Source organism: Crocodylus siamensis, chromosome 8 (genome assembly GCF_052110815.1).
Source record: "Crocodylus siamensis isolate JL-2025a chromosome 8, ASM5211081v1, whole genome shotgun sequence".
Classification (NCBI taxonomy): domain Eukaryota; kingdom Metazoa; phylum Chordata; order Crocodylia; family Crocodylidae; genus Crocodylus; species Crocodylus siamensis.
This window is the reverse complement of record NC_143402.1, coordinates 25,281,534-25,306,418: the sequence shown is the minus strand read 5'-3', so window position 1 is coordinate 25,306,418 and position 24,885 is coordinate 25,281,534. Positions and strand designations below refer to the sequence as shown.

At 40.8% G+C, this 24,885-nt stretch overlaps 1 protein-coding gene across 1 annotated transcript in view; it reads right to left on the bottom strand.

The window, feature by feature from the left end:
• Nucleotides 1–76: 76 nt before the first annotated feature.
• SH3BGRL (SH3 domain binding glutamate rich protein like) overlaps nucleotides 77–24,885 on the bottom strand; it is a 52,164-nt gene continuing 27,355 nt past the window's right edge. Inside the window, exons 2-4 of the mRNA XM_090060043.1 lie at nucleotides 14,019–14,204; nucleotides 9,100–9,180; nucleotides 77–4,431 (exon numbers count right to left, since the gene is read on the bottom strand). Coding sequence (XP_089916169.1) covers nucleotides 4,399–4,431; nucleotides 9,100–9,180; nucleotides 14,019–14,204 — 300 coding nt within the window. The 3' untranslated portion in view covers nucleotides 77–4,398. The remainder of the gene's footprint in view (nucleotides 4,432–9,099; nucleotides 9,181–14,018; nucleotides 14,205–24,885) is intronic.

Below are 24,885 nucleotides of genomic sequence, written 5' to 3'. Positions count from 1 at the left end.
TTTTAATTTCAACAGAAAAGGGATTTTGCAAAGCAGTTTGAACAGACAAAAATGCTTGTGCCATGTTTTGTGGATGTTACAGATATTACAATTAAAAAAAAAAACAAAAAAAAAACCCAACAACAAAAACCACACAGCCTTTTTTGGTCGAAAAGACTCCACATCTGTTTTGCAAGACAGAAGGAATAGATTTTTCCCCTCTACCCCCAACTACTGAAAATAGCCAACCAAAGAGTCAAACTAACATCATGGAAAAGCATTCTGAAACAATTTTTTGGAATGATATACCAGTGGTTAGTAAGCAGCAGTTTGAGGTCTCATTGCCTTGCCTTTACATAGGACAAAAAGAGGGGAAAAGAAAAAAAATGAAGTCTTCTTACACTGCAGTACCCAGGTTTAATCTAAAATCATTATATGAACCACAAAATGGCTGAACAGAGAACACGGTATATATTTACTTCCTGATGCATGCAAGAAATTTGAATACATTAATTCAAGTTTTAAGTATTCCTCACAACAAGAACAGACCCGCTTAGAAGGTTTTTCAGTTTGCGTTCATGCCTTGTCCCCCTGACACATGATATAATTCAGTCCCTGTCTTAGGGCTGTTTCCTTAGGAATGCCAATACAGTTTGAGTGTTACCATATGGCAGAGCTGGGGGACAGAAAGGGGGAACTGCTGTAACGTTCTTAAACTTAGCCACTTCCTTGAAGATCAGAAATAGGGATGACCTTGTTTCAAACGTGTTCCATCAGCTCAGTGATGCAATTTGGCAGTCAGTCAATTACAACTTCTTTAAGATAAATGCACGCAATTCAGAGAAGTCACACCATACTTTCCTTGCACAGGATAAGGGCAAGGCAGTAGTATAGTGACTTGTGTCGAATTCTGCTTTCTTCACAAAACTCCCTGCAATATTCGGTTCCTCAAAACCAGTCTACTGGGCTTAGGCACAGAGAAGACACTGCCAATAACAAAAGACTGTCTTAGTTTAGAAAGACTATAAGTCATGCTTGATTATTAAAAGGCAAACACTAGATTTAAAATACATACATATGTGTGTGTACAATATATATATGCCAGATCATTTGTCATATCTCCCGCTAAAAAGAAAGCACAATATGATAGATATTAATCCTCATCATTAGGCAACTATTTTTGTATATGTTGTTGCAACACAAAAGCTAGGACAAAAGCATTTGTAAGCATGAGCTACAAAATGTGTATTCCTAGGCTCCCAAATTAGAAGAAACAGAACATGAACTAAACGCTATTTTTACTTGCTAGGTCACTTAACTCCATTTCAGGCTTGATCTTGCCACAGTGAAATTCATGGAAATACTGCCATGGAGTTCTGTGGGAGAACTATTCTCTCAAAAGTGAAATGAACAGCATTTCTCTTTCAGTGTTTTAAGTATTGATGAAATCACTATTTGTAGCGGGGTAACAGAGTACTAAGCAAATGTGTTGGCAACAAGAAAACAGTTACTCTGTTTTAGACTATAATTTGAAAGTTAAATCTTTGCTCTTATCTTGTTATGAATTTTGGATCTTAAAAGTATACACTCTCCAGAAACACTGCATTTTACTGCATCATTTTAAGTAACTGGATGACAGTGAGATGGTTCAAATTATCATCTGCATATAATTCTACAAGGTTTTGTTGATCTATGCCACCTGTTTCTGTATTTTTATTAAGCGTGTGTGAGAGAGAGAGAGACAGAGAGAGAGACAGAGACAGAGACAGAGACAGAGACAGAGACAGAGACAGAGACAGAGACAGAGACAGAGACAGAGACAGAGACAGAGACAGAGACAGAGACAGAGACAGAGACAGAGACAGAGACAGAGACAGAGACAGAGACAGAGACAGAGACAGAGAGAGAGAGAGAGAGAGAGAGAGGCTGTTAGGGAAAGTACAGACATCCAGACTCCTGCAACAAACTGTCCTGAGAGCAATTTAGACCTGGTTGTTCCCAGGTTATTTTTCTCCCAGATCAGCCATTTTTGCTCCAAGAGAAAAAGCCCAAATGTCCGCACACTGACATTTAGTTTCTACTGGGAGAACTGTAATCCTTCTGAGCCTAAGTATAGACATTAAAAAAGCCCACAAGCAGAATCAATTCAATCTACGTGGGTTTCTCTAAAATGTGTAGGTTGGATTGGGAGTGAACAAAACTCGCATCTACCCTTCAAATGGGGAAAGCAGGTATTTGCCTGCATTGGCCAAGGCCAGAAGGTAGGGGGTGCTCCCACATACCTCCCAGCCTGCTGGACATTGCCAAGGGCAGCCAACCATAGCTGAACAGGGGCCATCTCTGATTGGCTGCCCAGCACATGCCCCCAACACCTTGCTGTCAGCCTCAGGGAAGAGAGAGCCAGCACAGAATCCAGGCAGCAGGGGGAAAGAGAGAGAAAGCAGAGGTTCCTGCAGCATGGCCCCACTCCGCCCCCACCAACACCCAGCCAGAACAGCTGCAGGAAACTGCATGGACAGGGCTTTCTCCCATTGCTGTCCTTGCCTGGCTGGTCTGACCAGCTAGCTAGGATGCATAGCCCCTTCCCCACAAAAGTTGATGCCTCTGAGTGGTGCGAGGGAACTGAATCCTTCCCCTGCTCCCCTTCCTTATGCCCCAACTCCACAGCCTTCACTCTCCTGCCCTCCTTCCCCCCCAGCTGACAAGTGCAGGCAGGACATAGGACTGGGGGCGTAGTGACTTTGCTGCCTCAGCTCCGTGACAGCCTGGGGGCAGGGCTGGCCCAGCTCAGCCAGAGCAGATGAGTGCAAGCAGAGGCTGCCTGCCAGCTCATCCTGCAAGGGAGGGGGTGAGGGTTAGCAGGCCACAAGGCATCCTGGGATGCCAAGGGAATTCAACCTGAGTCAGGAGGGGATCTAGGACAGAAGTTAAACCAGGTTCCACCATTTTTAAACCAGTCTACATGCACTAAGCTTCTGTCCTGGTACAGATTTAGACCCTTTTCCAATCACTTATACCAGTTTGTAATTCGTGTACCTAGCCTGAATGTCTCTACTTGGGCTATGCTCGGTAATTTATCTAGCATAGCCTTAGAATACTTTTCCAACCAATGTAAGGTCTGTGGTACCACTTTCAACTACTACTGATGCATTTGGAAAGTATAAGTGCAGACAGGTGGATGTGAAGTTTACGTTCTTAAATAGGGTTTTGTGATTCTGCAGAGTATGACCACAAAAATACTGGGTATGTGAATGTCTCTTGGCTGATTATCTGAGGTATGCCAGAGGCATGGAACAGGTTAAATGTTGCACACAGTGAGTTCATCAATACATGATGCTGTTCTTTAATAGGATTCAAATTCCAACAACAGAGTGGCAATGTCATGGCAATACAAAATCCACTTTTACATTTTGAAAGATAAAGCCTTCTTCAATTACAACAGTCCTTACTACCCAAACACTTACTTTTTTGTTCTTGTGTGAAGAATTACTGTATTACACCTGGTGATCATTTGAATGTGCACCCAAATGTCTAGAGCTATAAGCTTTGTGAAATGGTACTTTTGAGGAGTATTACATTAAAGGCTTCAACTCTTACAACATATAAGAAAGTGCCATTTCTGGCCCTTTTGGCTTCTTTGCAACACTTCCTAGGAATTAGAGGATATTTCACTGAGGTGCACTAAATCTTGCACAGAAACATGTAATCAAGTCATGGATTAGGCAACTTATTGGTGAACTTGCTAGTCAAAATGCTATTCATTGCTCCAATCTTTATTTTGTGGAAAGGGCCCACATTGGTCACTTAAATGAAGTACATGGCAACATTTTTTAGATCTGTACAGTGTGCCACAATACAATTTAAAATATCCATCCTACAAAAAGAAAATACATCTAAGAGCTTAGGAAGGTTACTATACTACACATCTACAATTTAAATTTTCAACCACAGTTTAAAAAGACATTGAAAAATTACTGTATTCATATATTGTTCAGTAACATTTTTGAGGCAATTCAGGCACTAGAGTTATCAGATAAGATTATGTTTGGTGTTCCTTTTCCCTGTTTTTAAATAGTTGGATCACTGGGTATAATTGTATCCCTATTTTCATATTAAAATCAGGTTTTCCCCTTAAATTTGCACAAAATGGACACCATTGCCAAGACCTGATTTTCAAACCACTTTAAACCAATTGCTTCATTTTGTTATACCTCCAACTTTGTAATAGCGTATTCCATGCTCTTTACCCAAATTTTCACATTTTTCTTGTATTCAAAATTTATGTCAATATCGTGGATGCCGCAAGCATCAATCAAAATATTAGAAATTATATCCATTTTTCTTGAAGCAGAAACAATTTTACTATTTTATAAAAAGCCGTGAAAATTCCCTTTACAGAACATTTAAGGCAGTTGATGTTCATGCTTGCTGCTTTGCCAGTGCTTCAGCTTCCTGAAACAATAAAATAAGAATTAAATGTTAGTATTTTATCAGAGGTTACAACCCATACTTTTTTATATAATGGATGCAGGTAAAAACAGTTGGAAGGATTGAAGAGGGCCTAGTTCAGGGGCTTCTGTCCAGTACATACGCCTACTATTAAATCAGGGGTCAACAACATTTTTGGGCAGAGTGCCAAACCCCCCCCCCCCCAAAATCCACTCTGAACCTTGATTTGTAAGAAATTGGCATGCCGGGGCAGATGGTGAGGAAGCTGTGAGGGACCTGATCCTTGTGGCAGTGCAGCTCCAGCCCTTCCCTAATGCACGCGTGCCAAGCAAAATGAGCATGGCACACATACCAGGGGTTGCCTACCCCTACTAAAGATGTTCCCAGAAAATTAAATAGGTACATTTTATATAACTACATACTAGGTGTGGATATCTGTACTGCAATAAAAAATCCTAGTAATACATGGCCAAAAAATTAGCAGCACTAAGCTTTTAAGTCAAACAAAGATCTTCCAATGACTTAAATTGCCCTAAATTACTACAGGTCCAATCTTGTAAAGTTCCAGGTATCCTCAATTTCTACTAAACTGAAATAGAAGTTACAAGTATTCATAGTCTCTTGACTAGCTAGCTATGGTGCTTTGCAGACCATGGTCAAACAGGTGAGGTCTGACCATGCAAGTATAAAATAAAAAAATGGTATGCAACTACATTTTGGGGGGGGGGGGGTTTGTATAATTCATGTCAGGTTACAAAACTATTAAAACAGTGTTTTAATAACAATCTAAAAAGATTACAAAGGCTTTCTGAGGTACAATGGTCAGCCAAGATGCTTAGGAAAACCTGTAGAAAAAAATTAAAGCAATTTCACTGTGGGGGAAAAAAAAAAAAATACCAACAGATTTTTGGAGAAATTTTACCCATCTTCTAAAATTAATGTTAAAGATAGTGAGAAGAGGCTGGTTAACTATTATGCACTCTTCTAAAAAAGCCCAGCATTTAGTGTGCTGTGTGACTGTGAAATCTGGCCCCATTTTGATGTCAAAAGAACTGTTTCTATTAGACAAGTCCAGACTATCATATGCAATAGCAGTTGGGAGAGATCTTGGAGGGTCTAGTCCAAACCTCTGCTCAAGGCTCCTTTATCTAAACCATCCCATTTCTGAACAGTTGTAACTAGTTTACAAATTCACAAAATAAGTAAGTGGATAGTCTGAAAACATGGGATTTCTAGTAAGCCAAAAAACCATTTCTCAGATAAAGAGATGGGCCAAAGTGAATGACCTCTACCCGAGGAGGAAGGAGGAGCACTCCACACATCTCCATTAATTTGTATTTGGTGGGTCACTCAGACAAATGGCAAAAAGACCATCTCATCTTGCAGCTTCCAAGTCGTAGAGTGTGGGAATACCATAGCTCCAACCACTGACTCAGGTCTACAAAAAATTGAGGGAGTGCATTCTGCTACAATGGCCACATGTTACAGGCAAAAAGGTACACATCAATTATCCAGTGACATGAGTTACTCAAGCAGTGCACTCACACAAAAAGATATTTTTATGAAGAAAGCAGAGAGGAAGGTGTGACACTAGTAAAGATGGGCAATGAAGCAAAGAAGGAAAATGATGGGCCATGTTTTCTATAGGGCAGGGTTACTTGTACTGCAGTGCAGAGCAAAGTGAGATTCTCGCCCCTTCCAATCAAGTCCCCATAGCCAAACAGGCTACAGGAATGAAATCTAGCCTCTCTTCTCAGAGGGTAAAAAGTACCAAAAACAGGGTTTTATAAGGGAGGGCAAGCTACTTCACAGCAGCCCTCTTGGGAAAAAAGGAAAGAAAAGTATCCCAAAGCTCCCTCCATAGTAAACATACTGATCCATTTCTCCTACAGACTTTATCAATTCCTTATTTCTAAATCCAATTCTGCAAGATGCTAAGGAGGTATGATATTCTTTCCTTTCAAATCCTTCCTTAGAACATTCCCATTAGGACAGTCATTGAGCATACTGTCAGTTATTTATGTCTAGCTGTAAGCTTTAACTCACCACTCTGTATATTTAAGAGACTTGAACCCCTGGAAGTCTGGTTAATTACAGTATTTATCAAGTGGGTTTTGTTTGACTTATTTCTGGTTCCTGTAGAGAGCACTAAACAAATCACTGATGCTCAATAAATACCTGTTTGTATTTCCACTATCATTTCTGGAGTTTGGCTCCAACTTCTAGTCCACCACACATTTTCCAGACACCTCATAAAACCTTACAGTGTGCTGTCAATGTGCATCTCCTCAGCATATACAGGCAGTCCTCAACTTACAACGTTTGGAGTTACAACGTTTCGCACTTACAATGTTTATAAATTGACACCCTCTTTCAACGTTATGACTTCAGTTTAGACTTTACAATGCTTGATCTGACACCATGCCATGTCAGCGAACAAGTCTGCTGTGTCGCCTTGGACGCTGCCTTTAAGAAAGTAAACAAGATTCCAGAAATACCTGCAGCGAAGACTCCTGAGAGGACTCCAGCCAAGAACCTTTCAAAAAGTCCAACCAAGAGCCCTTCAAAAAGTCCAGCAAAGTCACCTCAAAGAAGTCTTTCCAAATCAATATGATTGCTATTTACAATGTAAATACATTAATGTAGTTATATTACTCATCTATAATTGATAGAGTACAAAATTCTGGGTTATTTTTGGTGAAAATAAGGTATCGGGCCTTGGTTCAGTAACCAATCCCCATTTATAACACTGTTTCTTATTGGGGTGGGGGAAAATCGGTTCCAAGTTACATTTCAACTTAAGACGCAGTTTTTAGGAACCAATTCTGTCCTAAGTCCAAGGACTGCCGGCAACGTGCAACTTGGGCCAATATCCATCTCCTTCCATTTTACTGAATTCTGTTCACAGGAATTAATTACACAGATAGCTGTCAGAAAATACAGCCAAGCTGCAAGGAGCAATTCTCTACCTGCAATGTGCTCAAACCCAAGATGTTTTGAAATAAGCTTTGCCTTCAAGCCAACAGTCAGTTTGATTTGCTAACATTTAATGATAGCCCAATTGCCAAGTCAGGCTAACAGCAAAACTTTTGGCAAGTCAGAGAGATTAGACTTGTAATCAACACTCCCTTGAACCTTAAAAGGCAGCGTAAGGGTTAAAAACTAAAAGTCTGTTTCTCTTTAAGTGATCTTTTCCTTGTAGTATACTACAGTAACAAACAGCTATACTGACAAGGGGAACCATTTTTCCCCACAACTGCATCCAAGTATGTTTTGTTGCTTTGAAACTGGAGTTAGGTTAGGTTTAGGAAGGAAAGTACCAAAGAAAAAAACAGGCCTTATTTATCACTGGTGTACCTCCATTAATATCAATTCAGTTAGCCCAGGGCAAGAATCTGGTCCTCAGGCTTGAGTTAGTCCAACTTGCAACTCTTAATAAGAATTGATCATGAACTACTTTTAACTCAGGCCCTTGAGTAATATGTGCAAAATAGAGCATTTCAGGTTTCCTTACAAAGTTTAAGGTGGCATGTTTACCCACGGGAATGAGAAGACTGGAGGTGACTCAGGGCTCCTAAGACCCTCAAGTGAAATGCATAAAACATTCCTGTCCTGTTCTATCAAAAGGCAGAATTCCACTTTGGTGCATCCGTCTTACAGCAATCAAGTGTATAACTGTTAAAAAGAATGCACAGCTTCATACAGAGGGAAAAAAAAATCTTTTTAATGATATTGACTTTATCCGTGACAAGTCTCTTGCAAAACCCACTGGCAAGACGCATTAAAAAAAATATTTGTCAACAGAATTGTTTAATTTTCAAATGTAATCCATTTCTATTTATTTTAGTGTCTTTTCACCAGGCTTTCCAGTGAAAGGCATTAGAACACAGTTTTCAGAGCAGCACAGAGGGGTTTTTTGATATCCAGGGGTCAAAAAAACTTGGGGGGGGAAAAAAAAACCAAACAAAAACAGAGCAGCACACACGGTGGCACCACACACCACTTGAAGCTGGAGGCTGGCCAGCCAGAGCCACGCTCCACTGCTGGCCAGGCTCCGTGCAGCAGAATCTCTGTTATTGCAGCTCCGGGAAGCCCCCAGGACCCACGGTATGGCATCTGGCCCCAGCCACCCCTACTGCACCTGGAGTAAGCACCTGTCAGTACACGTGTGACACAGGCTTTCCCCCTGGACAACTGCCAGCAGCACAAGGTGCACTGCCACTAGCTGTCCCCAGGGAATCAAACGTCCACGCACATCTGGATGCTGCCTTAGGTGCTAAACAAAACAATAGCCAAGGCCACGAGGAAACCAATACCACTAAAGGACCTGATCAGCCTGCTATTGATATTGGCGGAAGACTTTCTAATAATGTAAATAGCAGTAGGATTGATCCTACAGTGAAAATACCAAGATAGTATCAACTACTGCAGTTATAGATTAATGCACTAAATTGGAACAAGCCTTTTGGGGAATGCAAAATCCACCAGATAAATGGACATATGACAGTATATACCATCAAAGTCTGAAAGCAGAAGTCATTGAAGGGAAAATGTATTCCTGATCCACAGAAATACATACCTGTGAAAAAACACACAGTGACAGACATTACTTGGTACATAAAAGTTGTATATGCTGGTCTGAAATACAATTCACCTACCCAACATACTCACCTTTGAACCTGGTGGTGCAGTCAAGCCTAAAAAAGCATACACCGCATTATTCTCTCTTGCCTCAAAGAAAGCTTCATAATCCTACAGTCAGAAAAAGAGAAAGATCATGAGCTAACTAAAAAGTGTAAGAAGTCTATTTAATACAGATTACCCAAGCAAGGGCTGACTGGGGCTCATATAGTCTAAAACAAAATCAGCAGACCTGCTCAGATCCATTGCACTCAAATGTTTTAAATGAAAACAATAACAAAAAACACAACAGACACACAACACCCACCCACCCACAAAAACAGATTTTGAAAAAAGTACCAGAAGTGGTAAATTTCAGTATCCATGGCAACCAGTAAACTAGAATGGACTGAACCCCCTAATTTATTCTAAATCAGATGAGATGCCAGTTGTTACCTCCAATCTGGAACTGATTCAGAACTGATGCTTAAAAAAAAAAAAAAGCTGCACTCTTACATTACTAATTCATAGCCTCACTATTATATTAGCATTATATTTAATGATTTAGTGCAAATGAATGTGTCAAAGAAATATTCTTCACAGTAAGAGGCTGGCATCTGTATTTACTCATTGCATGCATACATCCAGATAATCGTAATTTGTGCCTAAGACTGGTAAACAGTATAGGCCTCAACTCAGCCTCATGTTGGATGCTCTATTAAAGTTAGATGACAGCTACACACAGAGCAAGAACTGCAAAGGAAAAGGAAGCTAAGAAGGGTGGGACAAGTGCACATGTACTCTCTCTCCCTCTCCTTTTCCTGAGTTTTTCTAAGAGAAAAAACAGCCTTTTATCCTAGCACGCAGCTATCTGCATGTGTATCTGCTGTGTGCGGGAAAAAGATACAAAATGAAAGTGTGGCTTTGCTCAATGCTATCCAACTCAACCACAGAATGATTGTGCAAGACACCCATTGTTTGGATTACCACATCCACATCCCTAACTCTCATTTCCAAATTCACACTACAGACCCAGCTTGGGCTGTCTTTCTTCCTCTCCCTCCCTTTTCACTGACTATAACCCTGGTTTGTGCTCCTTCTTAACAGGCATTCTTCTGACACATGAAATCTTGGTCAAAACATGTAGCTAGAGAATGCCAATAACATGGAGCATGCTACGTTGTGGGCTGAAGTTACTGAGGGAGCTGCCATTAAGGGCAAGCTGCTTCACATGCCCACACACACACGGCCAAAAAAAAGCATGCGAAATGAGCAAAGCCAGTGTGGTGGTCTCCAGGGGAATGTTGTGGTCAGGAGGCTCTCCAGAAGTTGACAAGACCAAAAGTACAAGCAACTGAGTTTAGGAAGGGGAGGGAGGGAGCCTGGAGTTCAAAGCGGTTTAGCTGTTGTTCAATTCAAATACTAACTCTCAGATTTTAGTTGAATTCACATGTACAGATTTTTCAAAAACACTCACATTCCTGATATCCAGTACCAATGACGCACTCCGGGCTTGTTGAACAAGGGTTCTGGCTAACCTGCTAGTGAATGGGCAAGTGCTCCAATTTCTAGCACCATTTCTAGGACAAGAATCTCTGCAGCAAAGCAAAGAGGGTACCATTTGCATGCTGGGGTACACATGCTCAAAATCTGTAATTGCGTCGGGGTCAGCAGAACTTACACTACACATTTGGTATGTGGAGGTACTAACTAAGGTAAAATAAGAAGGTAAAGAGTTCATGTTTATGATGAATCTGATAAAGATACCAAAGGAAGGATGGATGTACACTTAAGGTTTTCTTTTCCCTCAAGTTGAATTCAACTCAATTGGGAGATCCTAACCTAATTTTGTGCACCTTTGATAAGACTTCCTGAAGCAGTACAACACTGCTTTCTGGAATTTCTCTCTCAGCTGAACTTCCTTTACAGACAAAAACAAAACAACACCTACCCTAGGACTCAAGTAGTTTCATTATCTCCCATTAACTGCACTGAAGGTACTCAGCACCTTGCAGGGTTAAAACCTATATCGGTGGTTCTCAACATTTTTGGATTCAAGGCATCCCTCAATAACTTTTGTGAGTTGAATGGCACTCTATTTCAAAACTTAGTTTATATATTACAATGCTTACCTCCCTGCAGAGAGACAGGGCAGCAGGGTAAAGAATCATCCAGGCAGGGGAAAGCTTGAGACTGATTATCTACTTATCTCTTCACACCTCCTCACACCTAGGGGCACTCCTCAAAGGATCTGGCATACCCTGGTTGAGAATTACTGTCCTATAGAAACAATGATGTGGACTGGTAAAAAATCTGCTTGTCTACCACCTGACCTATTCAATATCAGATTGACAGGCTGCGAGGAATGCATAATGCCCCATGAAATGACATACTGCTTTGCTCCTGAATTACCGCATTCATATACATTGCAGCTGGAGACTACATCAACAAATGCTCCCGAAAAACTCGCTAGAATTATCCCAAGGATAATCTTACACATAGCTGGTTTGCATATGCTCACTACAAAATGAAAGACCTCATTGAAAGGACTGTGCTCTCTGGCTGCTTCACTGTAGCCCAGTAGGTGAAGATATTTGAAACAATTTTCCTTTAAGAACACAGGGTACAATGCTATCAGGTCCCTCAAAACAAGGGGATGCTGTACATATCCTGAAGCAAAAGAGAATTCCCTCAACCGCACATGCGTCCAGTGGCTGTGTATACACATGCATCTATTTAGTAAATACTGTAGAACTCCAGTACAGAGCCCAAAGCCCCATAAGTAAGCAGGTCCCCTCTTTGCCCTCTGGACTTACTTTCTAATTTAGCACCCCCACAGCCTGTTGCCTTATATAAAGCAATCTGAGAGAACAGAAAAGCGACAGGATGCCACCAGCAATTCAGAATTCAGCAATTAAAAGGTTCAAGGGAGGGATTAGGCTTATTGTGGCCTGGAAGTCAATCTCCTATTCTCTTAAAGATTAAGTTTTCTTTTTCCTTTTTTTGCTTTTCCTTTCCTGCAGCAGTCCATGTAGTTGCTAATCACATTTTCTCCCCTGATGTTCTGGCCTCTCCCCATCTTTTTCATGCCACATGCAACAAATTTATTCAGTTCTTTGCTCAAAGATTCTAGCAACTAAAGAGCCAAGTATACTCGGCATGGTACTGTCCCTGTACAGTCCCCAAAGCTCAAGTATGGAAAGCCTACAAGCACAGATAAAACATCCCCAAATCCGGCCATTCTTCAGAGGACAGTAAAACGGATTTTAAAAGCCTTTGCTTTTCCAACAAATTACAACAAAACGCAGCAAGCAAGCCCTACCAAAGCAGGCAGTAGCTTGCTCTAACTGTAGTTCTAAGCCCATCATATATTACTCTGTATGAAACTATGATCATTGGTACATTAGAAATACTTGTGATGAGTACACCTCCCAGCATAGCTGCATGCATGCAGTTTTTTTTCCACTTCCTGCCCTGCACCACCATGAAATATTATACTTTGCTGGACAACTGCAGCGCTACAGCATGAAGTTGGCTACATTGAATTGATAAAAGATATTGGTATAGTAATGTGCCTGCCAAAGGAAATGCTCTGTGGTACTGTGTGAAGGCAGGCAGGCAGGCAATACTAGATATAAATGAATGTCAGTTTCACTTTTGCCAAAGAAGTACTCTCTAAGAGAAAGATGTTTGCACAGAAACCTGAATATATTTATTAACATTTCCTTACCAACAAACAGTCCTAGTCATAATAGAAGATAGTTCATGCAGAAACATGGGTAATAAGCTGTATTTGAGGGACACTGGGTACAATGGCTTAAATATACACCCCTCCATTAAAATACTGAAAATGTAGCCACTTGTGACTGAGTTGCAAGCAAACCCTCTTGCTCCTGGTAGACAAGGCAGCATGTCAGCTGCTCACTATACAAATTATAACATGCTCAAGAGAGATTCAGGTTTGAAGTAAAAGAAAAAACAAACTGCAGTTCAAAGCCCAGGTGCACTTGAGAAGTTTATGAAAGAAGCTGGGAAAGAAAGAGCCTGCTCTGTATGTTTTCAGTCAGTATGTCTCAGTATGTTTTTAGTTTAGTAGTCTTCCACACACACTAAGTTATCAATAATAAAAAGTTCACTTACAAATAAATTCACACCTTTTAGAATATGTGGCCTGCTGAGCAGTGATGTGTATCATTAGTGTGGAATAACATACTTCAGAAAAAGCATGCAAAATAGTCAACGACTAAATCTATATTATATTTACTACCTTATTTTTAAATCTATACACAGGAAGAGACAGACTGCAATTGCCTTGGATTTTGTAAACAGAACCCAGAAAAGCTAAACCCAAGAAAGCTTTTACCTCCAAGTTCAAGAAAGCCCATGTGCTGACATGGCAAAAGTCATTTTATTTGAGCATTTCCTTTGAAAGTAGACAGGACAGATGCCACATGGGATTTTCTGTAGATGAGAAATTCTTCCCATTTGGAAGGGATGTCACAACACTGCAAGATTCTGTATTTGCAAAGTGCATCTTCAGAGCTTTTTAAACTTATTTTAAATATCTAGTTTTAAATTATTGTTTTTAGAGAAAAATCAAGATAAAAAGAACTGTATGAAAAATAAATAAATACTCTCGTTGGCTACTAGGCAGTGTTCTCTAGTAGTCAGGCTAATGGTTTTTAGATAGCAAAACACCTATGGGCTGTAGCCCCACTATAATGGAAGAAAAGCAACGTGCAAAAATAAATATTATTAAAAGGCTCCACAGGGTAAGAGGAAATATATAATAGCTCTTCTGCATTAATGCTATACAAACTTAAAAGCTTAGTTATAAGCATTTTTCTTTTCTGTTGCAAACAGAACAGCTAAAACAGAGTGCAGTGCAGAAACTGTTCTGGTAAGCTACAAGAATTGAGACAAAAATGCAGAACAAGGAAGCAAAGGAGATCATTCAAATCCTTTCCTACCCCCAGATATCGGCTATCATTGAACAGTCGAGGTGGCAATGGATTTCCACTTGCTGGTCGGCTATCTTCTGGGACATTCTCTCTCATCCATTTCCGGTTCTCCTCATTGGCTGCAATATCTTTCTCTTCAAATTCAATCTTGTTGGCTTCCAAGAAACCTAACACATCTTGCTGCTGCTTTTTAATCTGCAATAAGAGTAAAAAGAAAAAGAAAGCCAGTCAGTGATCAAGCAGGTTTTTCTGCCTCTGACATTCTATGCAAGCAAGTCCAATTTGCAGGCAACTTGGTGCTGTTGAATAACTTTTAAAAATTCGTGTTCACTTTCTCCAGCAAAAATATTACCCCATGGCATATTCCTCAGTCGCCCTTTCAGATTATTTTTTGTGAGCATTAGGAACAAGCTGGAACAATATCCCTGGAGAGCCGAGTCCTCCATAGAAAAGCTAAGGTATGCGAAACAGCTGTGAAAACATCTTCTCAGTGCCCCACTAATATGCTACAGACCCTAAATTAGAGGGCTGTCTTCTAATGGGGGGGAACAGGGGGAGATACCATTCTTCTAGGTCTCCCAAAGGTTAGCACACTCTAGACTGCTATACAGGGTGGCTAATCTTGTATGGATAGAAGTTTTACTGCAACTGACAGTTGAGACTCTCTCCTTTGGTTCAGTAAAGAAATAAGAGAGAAGCTTCTATCCCCTGATTTTAGGATTCCAATTTCTTCGCTGAAAGGGCATGCTTTCAACATGCTGCTACACCTTTAAGCACCAGCACATTACAGATCCTTCTGCAGAAGGAAAGCATGGAATTTGCATTTCCCCCCCCTTATTCCCTTCAAAACAAATGGAGTCCCACAAAAACCAAAACAATGGGGCACACATCTCTCCAGGGCTGAAATTCAGCAGGAGTCACAATAGCTTGTTATTCCAAAGGAGAGAGGAATCTAAAAGCTAAGTGGATATTTGTATTGTATCCTACACACAACATGTGTTTGACTTGACAGAGAAGATCACCAGAACGTAAATCAATGAGCTGCTCTCAGAGGGCCACAAGCTCAGAAAATTCAAAACCCTTCTTCCTGCTAGGCTTCAAAAGTTTGAGAATCAAGGTATGTGCTGCACTATCATAGAATGCAAAGCAATGTAATGATCTTGGCCTGTAGCAAACAGCTGCGGTCTAGCAAGCTTGACTAAGCCCCCTGCTTGTTATGCCAAGGGTTGAGTATCTATCAAAACGAATCACTCAGTTTGGTTCCCCATATGATTGACACGACTCATTCTTTTAAAAAGTAGCGTCCATACACATATTGAAGGACACAGCCAAAATATTCCCTCAGGCTCTTAAGCAATGGAAGAACAGATTCTTAAAGCACAGACTAATATACCAAAAAGTATTTTTTAAACTGGGACTTAAGACTGAAAACTTTCTCCATTGATATTTTTGTTAACAATTTCTGTTCAAAAAACAAAGGGTAGAAAACCATCTTGCAGAAACAGTGCCTGTATTTTTTTTAAACAATTATTCATGTAACTGTAACTAACTACAATAAAATCTGCTAGGGAACAGTTTTAAGTTGCTGGCTTAACACCCAAAAAATTAAAAAAAACCCCCAAAAATATCACACTCCAGAACTTGCTAGATTAATAGGTTTCAATCTCAGAAGGAAGGCTTCAGACAAACAATGACCGCTTGGCTTAATGTATGTGGGGGAGGGGAGAGGAAGGGGAGGGAAAGAGTTGATCAGGGGAGACCTTATAAAGAGGTCCTCTTCACTCAGTGTTATGAAAATTTCCATGGGGTCAGTCTTCTTTCTTAAGAGCAGGGATGTTAGGTCAAGTTTTCTTGGACAAACTCTTTTCCCACTGCTGTTGTGCAGTGTACTAATTGGCCAAGTGTCCTAGAGTTGGCTGCATTTAAGATATGCTCAAGGTAAGGTGCTTCCTGAGGCTTTACAATGAGAGGTGATACACATTACACAGGGTGAAGTCCTAGCTCTACTCATTTCCATAAAAGTTGTTCCACTGAATTCACTGAGACTAAAGATTTCACCTAATGTTTGCTTATCATAATTCCTCAGATGTTCCACAAACAGCCTTAAGTCGAGGAAATTTTACACCCACATCCTCAGGCAACAGAAGTAGTCCCATGATGTTGGAAGGGAAGGGGGATTATTGACTTGCACTTCCTTGCACTGTTGTATCTTCTGTGTTTTGTAATCTACTTTCTAGAGCTGGGCTTTTTATTCCACTTCCTCCTGCTCTTTATAGCCCATTCACATCTAATCCAGTGTCCCTATTGTGCTTACCCATGACACCAATGGGAAAACACGGATCTTCACTGCCATGACTACAGGAAAGTTGGATTTAATTAGGTCATACATGAAACATTAGCTTCCTGATGCAGAGACTTTTTGTTTATGTTCTTTCTTCTTCCTGACTTCACCAGAACAAGAAGCTTGTTTGCAAGAATACATAAAGTTCCAAACAAACAACAGGATTCAAGTTCCTCCTTTGCAGACAAACCAGCTAAACATCCTGGATTTAACCCAATTAGTGCATCCTGACAAAAGCAGTTGTTCATACAGATGTTGCACTTCTTCTAATTCAGGTCAGATAACTACTCTTCAAGCAGCCTTTCCATATATAGACAAGTAAAAAACACTCAAACAAGCAGATAGGAGGTCAGTGGTCAGGCATATGCACTCCAAATAAGGTAGCTGAGCTCCCTTGCTTGCAAGACCTTTAAAACGAAAGCAACAGCCACAAGCTAACTGCTAGATCCCAGATCAGACTATTAGGCCATTTACATTAACAGCACAAGTACATTTTATAGATCATGTTGGGGAGTTTGAGTCAAGAAAAGCACAGTGGCTCAAGTTTCTGATGTATTTAAAGAATGAGCTGCCATTGACACGGAAAAAGTTAAGATGACAGGAAAAAAGAAGTCATAGGGCTTGGCTGTATCAACCCTCATCTAAATGGTCTTTAAAGCATCTATTTGCTCATTCCTTAGTGGTCCCTTTGGAGCCATTAAAGTTAATTGTGCATCAATCAGAATACAGTTGTTCCATACCACCTAAGAAAAACCAACAATTTCTGAAGTCACTTAGAGATCACAAGAGAGCTTAGTATTTATTAAGGGATATAACACTGCAACTTAAAAATGCTCCCTTGATTTCAGTGAAAAGTGTTGCTTGTGTGGAATCTGCATGATCCAAAGCAGTTAAGTATGGGGCATGGTAAAAATTTCAATGTAAGAAATTCCTAGACTGGATTAAAATATGGGCAGGAGAGTAAGAACAGGAGGATGAAAATTACCTAAATGAAGAACAGTAATTGCTAAAAAGAAATAAATAAAAAGGACGGGTTAATGCCATGCAGAGGAAGCAGCTCACATTACAGGCTAAACTTAAGATCATTTTCCAACAAGCTCCTATCTGCCACGAAAAGATTATTCCCCTGGTTTTAACAGCAGAGCTTGCAGTAGGAATAGTGGGGGAAGAGAGTTTTCAGTGGTATCATAAAAGCTTTCATTTCTAAAAGATGCATTTTCCCCTATAAATAGTTCCTAAAAAGAACTCTGACAATGTTCCAAATTCAAATAGCACCAAGATAGAAGAGAGGCCTTCATAACTATGTATTGCTTTATACATTGCCCTGGCCAAGGAAAGAACAGGGCTATCATTTCTTTAAACAGACTGTCCATAGACTCAGGCATTTCCCATTTGCAAAAAAAGATCTAGCTGTCTTCCACTAGGTTCAGTTGCTTAATGTGTCATAAACTCAAATATAAACAAAGTCTAACATGAATGGAGTACCTTAAGAGCTGGGGGGGAGGGGAAATCACAAAGTTACTTGCTTATCCTTTTTTCAATCTATTAAAATCTGCCTCTGCCACAATGCCAACAAATCTCTGCCATCTGGTAGTCATTAAGATGTTGGACTCCTGTGACTACTAATTTATCCAAATATGCCACTCTTACAAGACAAGAGAAATCTCCTTAGGCAGAAAAATCAGGCTGCTCAAATGCACGTGTTCTCTGCTATATGCTCTAGTGAAATGGACTTTCCAGGCAACATGAAGACAACTAGCCTTTGAATGAACCACTGCAGAAAACTGCTTGCAGTCTGGTGCAGAACATAAGCAATAAGAAGGAAGCTCTTTGGCTGCATCTGTTGGATGATGGACAGCAGCCTGCTCTTAGGTCTGGTGAAGGGCAGCAGAACAAGCAACAAGCCATACAGGAAGCACCTGTGCAACAGAGAATGGTGCACCATTCTCTGAAGACTGCATGCCAAATATAAAGCACAACATAGTGAAGAGCTAGGTAACACTACATGTCTGGCCCCTGTAGTTATCAGAATATGAAACAGCCACCAGAGTATGAAACAGAAGGAAAGCCCAGTGGGGCTGGGGAGAGAACTGTTGTTCCTCTGCTCCCCCTGGCACCTAAAGAGCTGGTGCATTTACCCACTCAAATGCCTTGTCACAATTTAAAAACTCTGGTCTCCATGGGGCAGAGACTCTTTGCTTAATTCTTTTGTACAGTGACTTGTATAAAAACTGGAGCCCGATTCCTGAGGGGAGCCATCAAGCACTATTATTTACATTAGGCAACAAATACATCCAACTGACCTGTAGGTTACAGAAACAGTCCCAACTTGGAGAAGTGCCAAGTTCCTAGAATGCCCACCAACATCAATGAGCCATTCCCATCTGAACTGTGACGTCAATGAGACTGGTGCAAAACCTTGCAGGGCCAAACCCCTTAAGTCTGTCGTGTTTCTAGCAAAGGAGATTTTGTTCAAAGTATGGATGCACCCATAGAGACAGATGTATCCATTTCCTTTTCTATTGCCTCACTGCTCTCCTGCTTCCCCACGGTCTCTTGTTTTCTACACTGACTGTAACCTTTAACGCAGGAACTTTCTGCTTTCCTAGGGTGCTTGACTCAATGGGGTTAGGCCATGACTGCAGTTCCTAGAACCAATGTGGTAAAAAAAGTATACTTATTTATTGGGCTAGGCCAGGTGTGGGGCAGAGAGAGTCAAAGGGCTGTGTTCTCAGCTCTGCTCCCAATCATCCCCTGTAGAGTTGGAAGGTAATTCCATCTCCAAGGCAGGTGACTCAAAGGCTCCTTTCCTTAAAAGTCATTTTAGCATGCAATTGATGCTAGAGATTGGTACTCATTGGAAGCAATGCCCAGTAGCACAGGTCTTTGAAATACAATTTTATTTCTTTGGTCAGAAAGATCAATTTCTTCTTCTCACTTTCTATAGTAAACCTTTCCCTCTTGGTAATACATGCAGTTACACAACTGCATGAATGCCAGCCTACCCTTGCAAAAGATGGGAGCAATTGCTGGGCATAGTTCTTGCAGTGCTGCCAGGTCTTGTGATTTATCATGATTTCTATTCGTGCTTTTTAGAAAGGCTCTCTACCTCAGGCACTCAACTCTACAGTGATTAAAGTACCTAGATACAGGAATATCCTCCTACTGTAATCCCAGTTTTTCATTATTTAAAATGACCAGAAGTCTCTCACCAATTTCAGCAGAACAAGAGCCAGGTTGCCCTTAGTGACCGTGACAGTTCTCCCTCTGTGTGGCCCAGGTAAAAGCCTTGTAAGCTATGAAAGTGCACCATGTTAGAAAATAAATCAGAAATGAGCAACCACCCTTAGAAAAAGCAGCTGCTATAAAGCAGTCTTACCCCTTGGGTATTCCAGGAAAAACTGAGGCACCTAACCTCACAGCTTTAAACTTGTGACAGTAGCACACACAAGACGTGGGCAGTGGGGTTCCGCAGGGCTCGGTCCTGGGGCCCGCACTGTTCAACATCTTCATCAGTGATTTGGACGAGGGGGTAAAAAGCACCCCGTTCAAATTTGCTGATGACACTAAGATCTGGGGGGATGTGGGCACACTGGAAGGAAGAAACAGGATACAATCAGACCTAGACAGGTTACAAGGGTGGGCAGATGAGAATAGGATGGGATTCAACACAGACAAGTGCAAGGTGATGCACCTGGGGAGGAACAACCAGCACCATACCTACAGGTTAGGGAACTCCCCTCTTGTCAGCACAGAGGCAGAAAAGGATCTTGGAGTCATCATTGACTCCAAGGTGAACATGGGCCAGCAGTGTGGGGAGGCAGTTAGGAAGGCCAACCGTACCCTGTCATGCATCCACAGATGCATCTCGAGCAGGTCCAAAGACGTGATCCTCCCCCTCTATGCGGCACTGGTCAGGCCGCAGCTGGAGTACTGCGTCCAGTTCTGGGGGCCGCGCTTCAAAAGGGATGTGGGCAGCATGGAGTGGGTCCAGAGGAGGCCACTCGCATGATCAGGGGACAGCAGGGCAGGCCCTATGAGGAGAGGCTATGGGACCTGAACCTGAATGGGTTCAGCCTCCAAAAGAGAAGGCTGAGGGGGGGATCTAGTGGCGTGTTATAAACTAGTCAGGGGGGATCAGCAGGCATTGTTCCCCCGAGCACCACCAGAAGTGACCAGGAATAACGGTCACAAGCTGGCAGAGCGTAGGTTTAGGTTAGACATCAGGAAGTGCTATTTCACAGTCAGGGTGGCTAGGGCCTGGAACCAACTTCCAAGGGGTGTGGTGCAGGCTTCTACCCCGGGGGTTTTTAAGAGGAGGCTGGATGAACACCTTGCTGGGGTCTTTTGACCTCAGTACTCTTTCCTGCCATGGCAGGGGGTCGGACTAGATGATCTGTTCAGGTCCCTTCCGACCCTAGAAACTATAAGAGTGGTAAAGTTTAGTTGATCAGAGTTAAAAACCTACTAACATGAAAGTCCTTGTCTACCAAATGCTACATCATATTTTGTGCATCATGTTGCACTAATTAACGTGGTTTCGAATGCAAGATTTTCCCAGTATATGCAATCTTGGAGCACGCATGGGAATGTGAACTGAATGGTAGGGACAACAGAGAGCTGGATGCAACATAAGGCTGTAAAAATATCAAGTAGAGTAGGAAGTTAAAAAGGTGTCACCAATGTGGGCAAAACCAGGAACACTGGCCACAGAGGAGATTGTGAGGGGGGAAAACCATGAATGTAAGCAAAACTTAGAGGAAGGGAGACTGAGCTGGTAAGTGGGCATGAGTGGGGCAGGGAGGAGCAGACACACATGGAGCAGGCATGGACGTAGGAAGTAGGCTGGAGACTGATTGAAATAAGGGTGAAGTTAGGGGAATAATGACAATAAGTGAAATCCATCCTGAGTAGCCAGGATGGAGGCCTGCCTTTGTGGATGTTTGTCCCTGGATAAATATGAAGTCTAAAATGATCGTACATAAAATGGGGGCAAGGATATTTCCCTGAAGAATTGGAAAATCCACAGGGAAAAAAGTAGTTTATTATGTTTTCTAAAACTTGACAAGACTCCTGGTATTTGACTGCATGGATGGAGCATACTGCTCTCACAAAAGACCATTTTATACCTAGTATTTCCTGTTACTGGTAGCTTTAAACTTTCCTCAGTCTTACAGTACCATCACTGCAACATTCCAGTGTGACACTTATTCTGCATAGTATCTAGAATTACAAGAATCAGGAGAAGTGTTGTACTTGTTGCTCACATTCCTAAGGTAATGCTGAAAAAAGCTTTCAACAACATAAATCAATTTCCTATTTTGATTTGTTGTGGTGTCCCTTCTAGAGATGGAAATATCCTTGCAGTAGATCATTTTTTAAGTGTTTGCATATTAAACCAAATAAGGGTACCATAAGATCGGAATATGTTAATGCAACTTTGGCTTTGACAATGTTACAACCTGGGCACTCAACCCTCCCTACCCAACTGTCCAGAGAAGTCATGCAAGTCTTAGGAGCCTTAGGAATGTGAAGGGCCTTTAATTACAATGCCGCAAGATGACATGTGTAAGTTTGAAAAAAAAGGAAAAGTGTTTAGTTTTTTAAATATTTTAGTATTTTATTGTGATATTTTCAAAATAAACAAGACAGCTTTTATACTTTATTGTTCATTTTAAGAGTTCGTCTACATTTAATAGAAAGGCTACACAAAAAGGTTAAATACCTTTTGTATAACACAAATACAAAGTGTTTCACTTTTGGGTAAACAGTGTTCCAATAAAAATTATTTTTTGTGGTGGTTGTTTTACAAAGAAAATCAGCCTTCTCTCGCTCACCACATTTTCAGTTAAACCACTGAAACAAAAAATAATCCAGTAGCTACCAAGGTTTTCTAGACAAGACTTCTTACAAAATAAATTTATTTGCAATTTAATTATATTTGCATGCCAGGGTTTGCCTTAAGTATTTCAGTTTGCTGTAGAGAAGTGTTTCCATTTTAAAAAACCGCACCTGGCAGTAGATTTTAAAAGAGTTAGAACAAAGCAGCAATGCTTCCAATAAAGTCCTTTCACAAAAGTCTTCCCTTAATCGGCGATGAAGGACATGCGCTAGCAGGGAGAGAAGGCAAGGAACTGGAAACAGTATAAAACTGATTAGGATCGCTGAATTCTTGGTAAGCTTTACACTGCTGTAGATGCAGCTATGGCTGCCAGAAAATCATGACTGTGAAGGAACTCCAGAGCAATACAGCAAAAGGATGATTCTGGAGAATGTGTTTAGCACATAGAAAATACGATGGATTACAGTCTTCTCCAGGGAATTACACTGGCCACGGAAGATTGAACCATTCCTGCTGCAAAGAAAAGGTTGCTTCCACTTGTTCGAAATAGGTATTTATTGAATTGAGCTGCACGGTAATTCTTGCTGCATCTAGCATGACGTTGATTTTGTACATGTGGACAGCACACCAGGAAAACAAAATCTATACTTACACCACTATAATAAAGCATTCCATTGTCTTACTGGAGGAAGAATATCTTGCATTCAAAAGCTGGTCTAACTCTATCCCAGCTAGGTGGTCCAGTAAAAGATAACATCGAAAGAAATCCTGGCTTCTCTGTTTATAAATGAATTTCGTAGGGTACACCAAACACCTTCAAAATCTGACTGTGAACCAAGGGAACCTTGTGTAACTTTATAAAACAAAGTAGTACCACTGAAATTAGCTGCAGATGACTCAATGGGAATACTGATGTGATGGCTATAATCTTTCTCTAGTGCATGTTTTCAGGACTAGAGCCTTAGTTAAAGCATTTAGCATTTATCCTGTTCTTAGGAGGACTGTTATGGAAATAACCCAACACTAAAATTCAGAGTATTGATAAAAAATGGATCTTAGCTTGCTGTACACATTTTAAATATCTTTACATCAAAATCTGGTATGTCAAACACCAGACATTCCCTTTCATCTCTGAGCTAGATCATCAGCTAGTCAAACTTAGTCAAGTTTACAGGAGCTGAAGATTTGTCCAATAACACCTTACAGTTCACATAATTTCCTTTTATTTAACCCACCCAATTTTTGTTCATCAGTTTTCTACCAGCATCATAAAAATAAAGCTATAGAACTGCAAACATTACTGTGAACCATGAAGTTCGGAAAGCACTTTACAATTTTCAAAAATGTGCTATGCAGAAGACTATTCAGGTTCACCCAGAACTACACACTTTGCATGGAAACAATCTATTTTAAAAATTTAGCCACCACCATGCCTGGCACGTTCAGCTTTCCGGTGTCAGAAGAGTGATGAATGTAGCATTTGCTAAAAACTGTTTTTCAGAACATTCTTTTTGAAAAGCTTTTAAAAAGCCTGAATCCTTGGGAGTTATGCAAAAAGATGAAAAAGCTCCTAAATCCCTAACTGACATTATTATTTATAGTAAATTCAACAGCTCTTAAAATGTATCCATTCAAGATGGAAAGTGTACGAGTTAGTTTAATTTTAAATATAAAAATTAGACGAAAGAATGAAAGGCACCAGAATAAAAAAAACCCCTTCATTTAATCTTCAGTGCCAACCAACTGCATTGTCCTTCCAGTCACTGCAATTGAAGAGATAATATTCAAAAGAGCTTTCCTTTTCAGGGAGCAGGGCGACACAAGAAATGCTGTACTACTGCCAAGACAAATTAATTTGCCGTTGGGAATCAAGCCAGGGTGAGGTCTTAACTGCGGTGCTGCCTTGGTCTAACATTCCACATAGCGCTACGAACATACGGAGAGATCCAAGTCAATAAAGCAAATGGCAAACTGTCCAGCTGAGAACAACTGTTGTGCTTTAGTCTGACTTCAATGGCTCAACAAGGGCAGCACAAAAGTGGCCCAAGAAATTAACCAGCGTAGCTCAAACAAAGCCAAATATTCTCATGAAAGATACAGATCTTCCAGTGTCATCCATGACAGCTTGTCAGCTTCAGCTGTTTATGTTGCACAGTGAATGCTGCTGTGACTAGTTAGCAATGTAGCTAGTCAAATCTGTATTTTTAAAACACTTCTACTTTGCTTCCAATTTTGATACTATAATATCCCCTGCTTTCATGTAGGTGACTAAAGAGAAGGCTAATGGTTGCAATCAGTTACAGAAAGTTTATAATTTTGCCTCTCAGTACAACACAGGCGTGGGAGTTAAGAAGCAAGGCAGCTGAGTTAAGCATATAAAATGTCATGAATTCCTGAGGGCCCTTTTAGGTCTGTCCTCCACCCACAAAGACGCAACTCCAAGACTCCCTTCTGAAGAGGAATACTTATATTCATCAAAGCTCATTCCTTGCCTCCATTAGAACTGTATCCATTTTATGATGATCTTCAAAGAACCACACTTGTTTAATTGAGTTAACTTTAGATGTTACATACATTTCACAGAAGTATGTGGGCCTAAAAAACAAGCACCAGAGAGGGTGACCATCTGGGACCTCCATGAACTCTAGCAAAAGAGAGCATTCACTCAAGACCTTGCAACATTCACTCGGCCC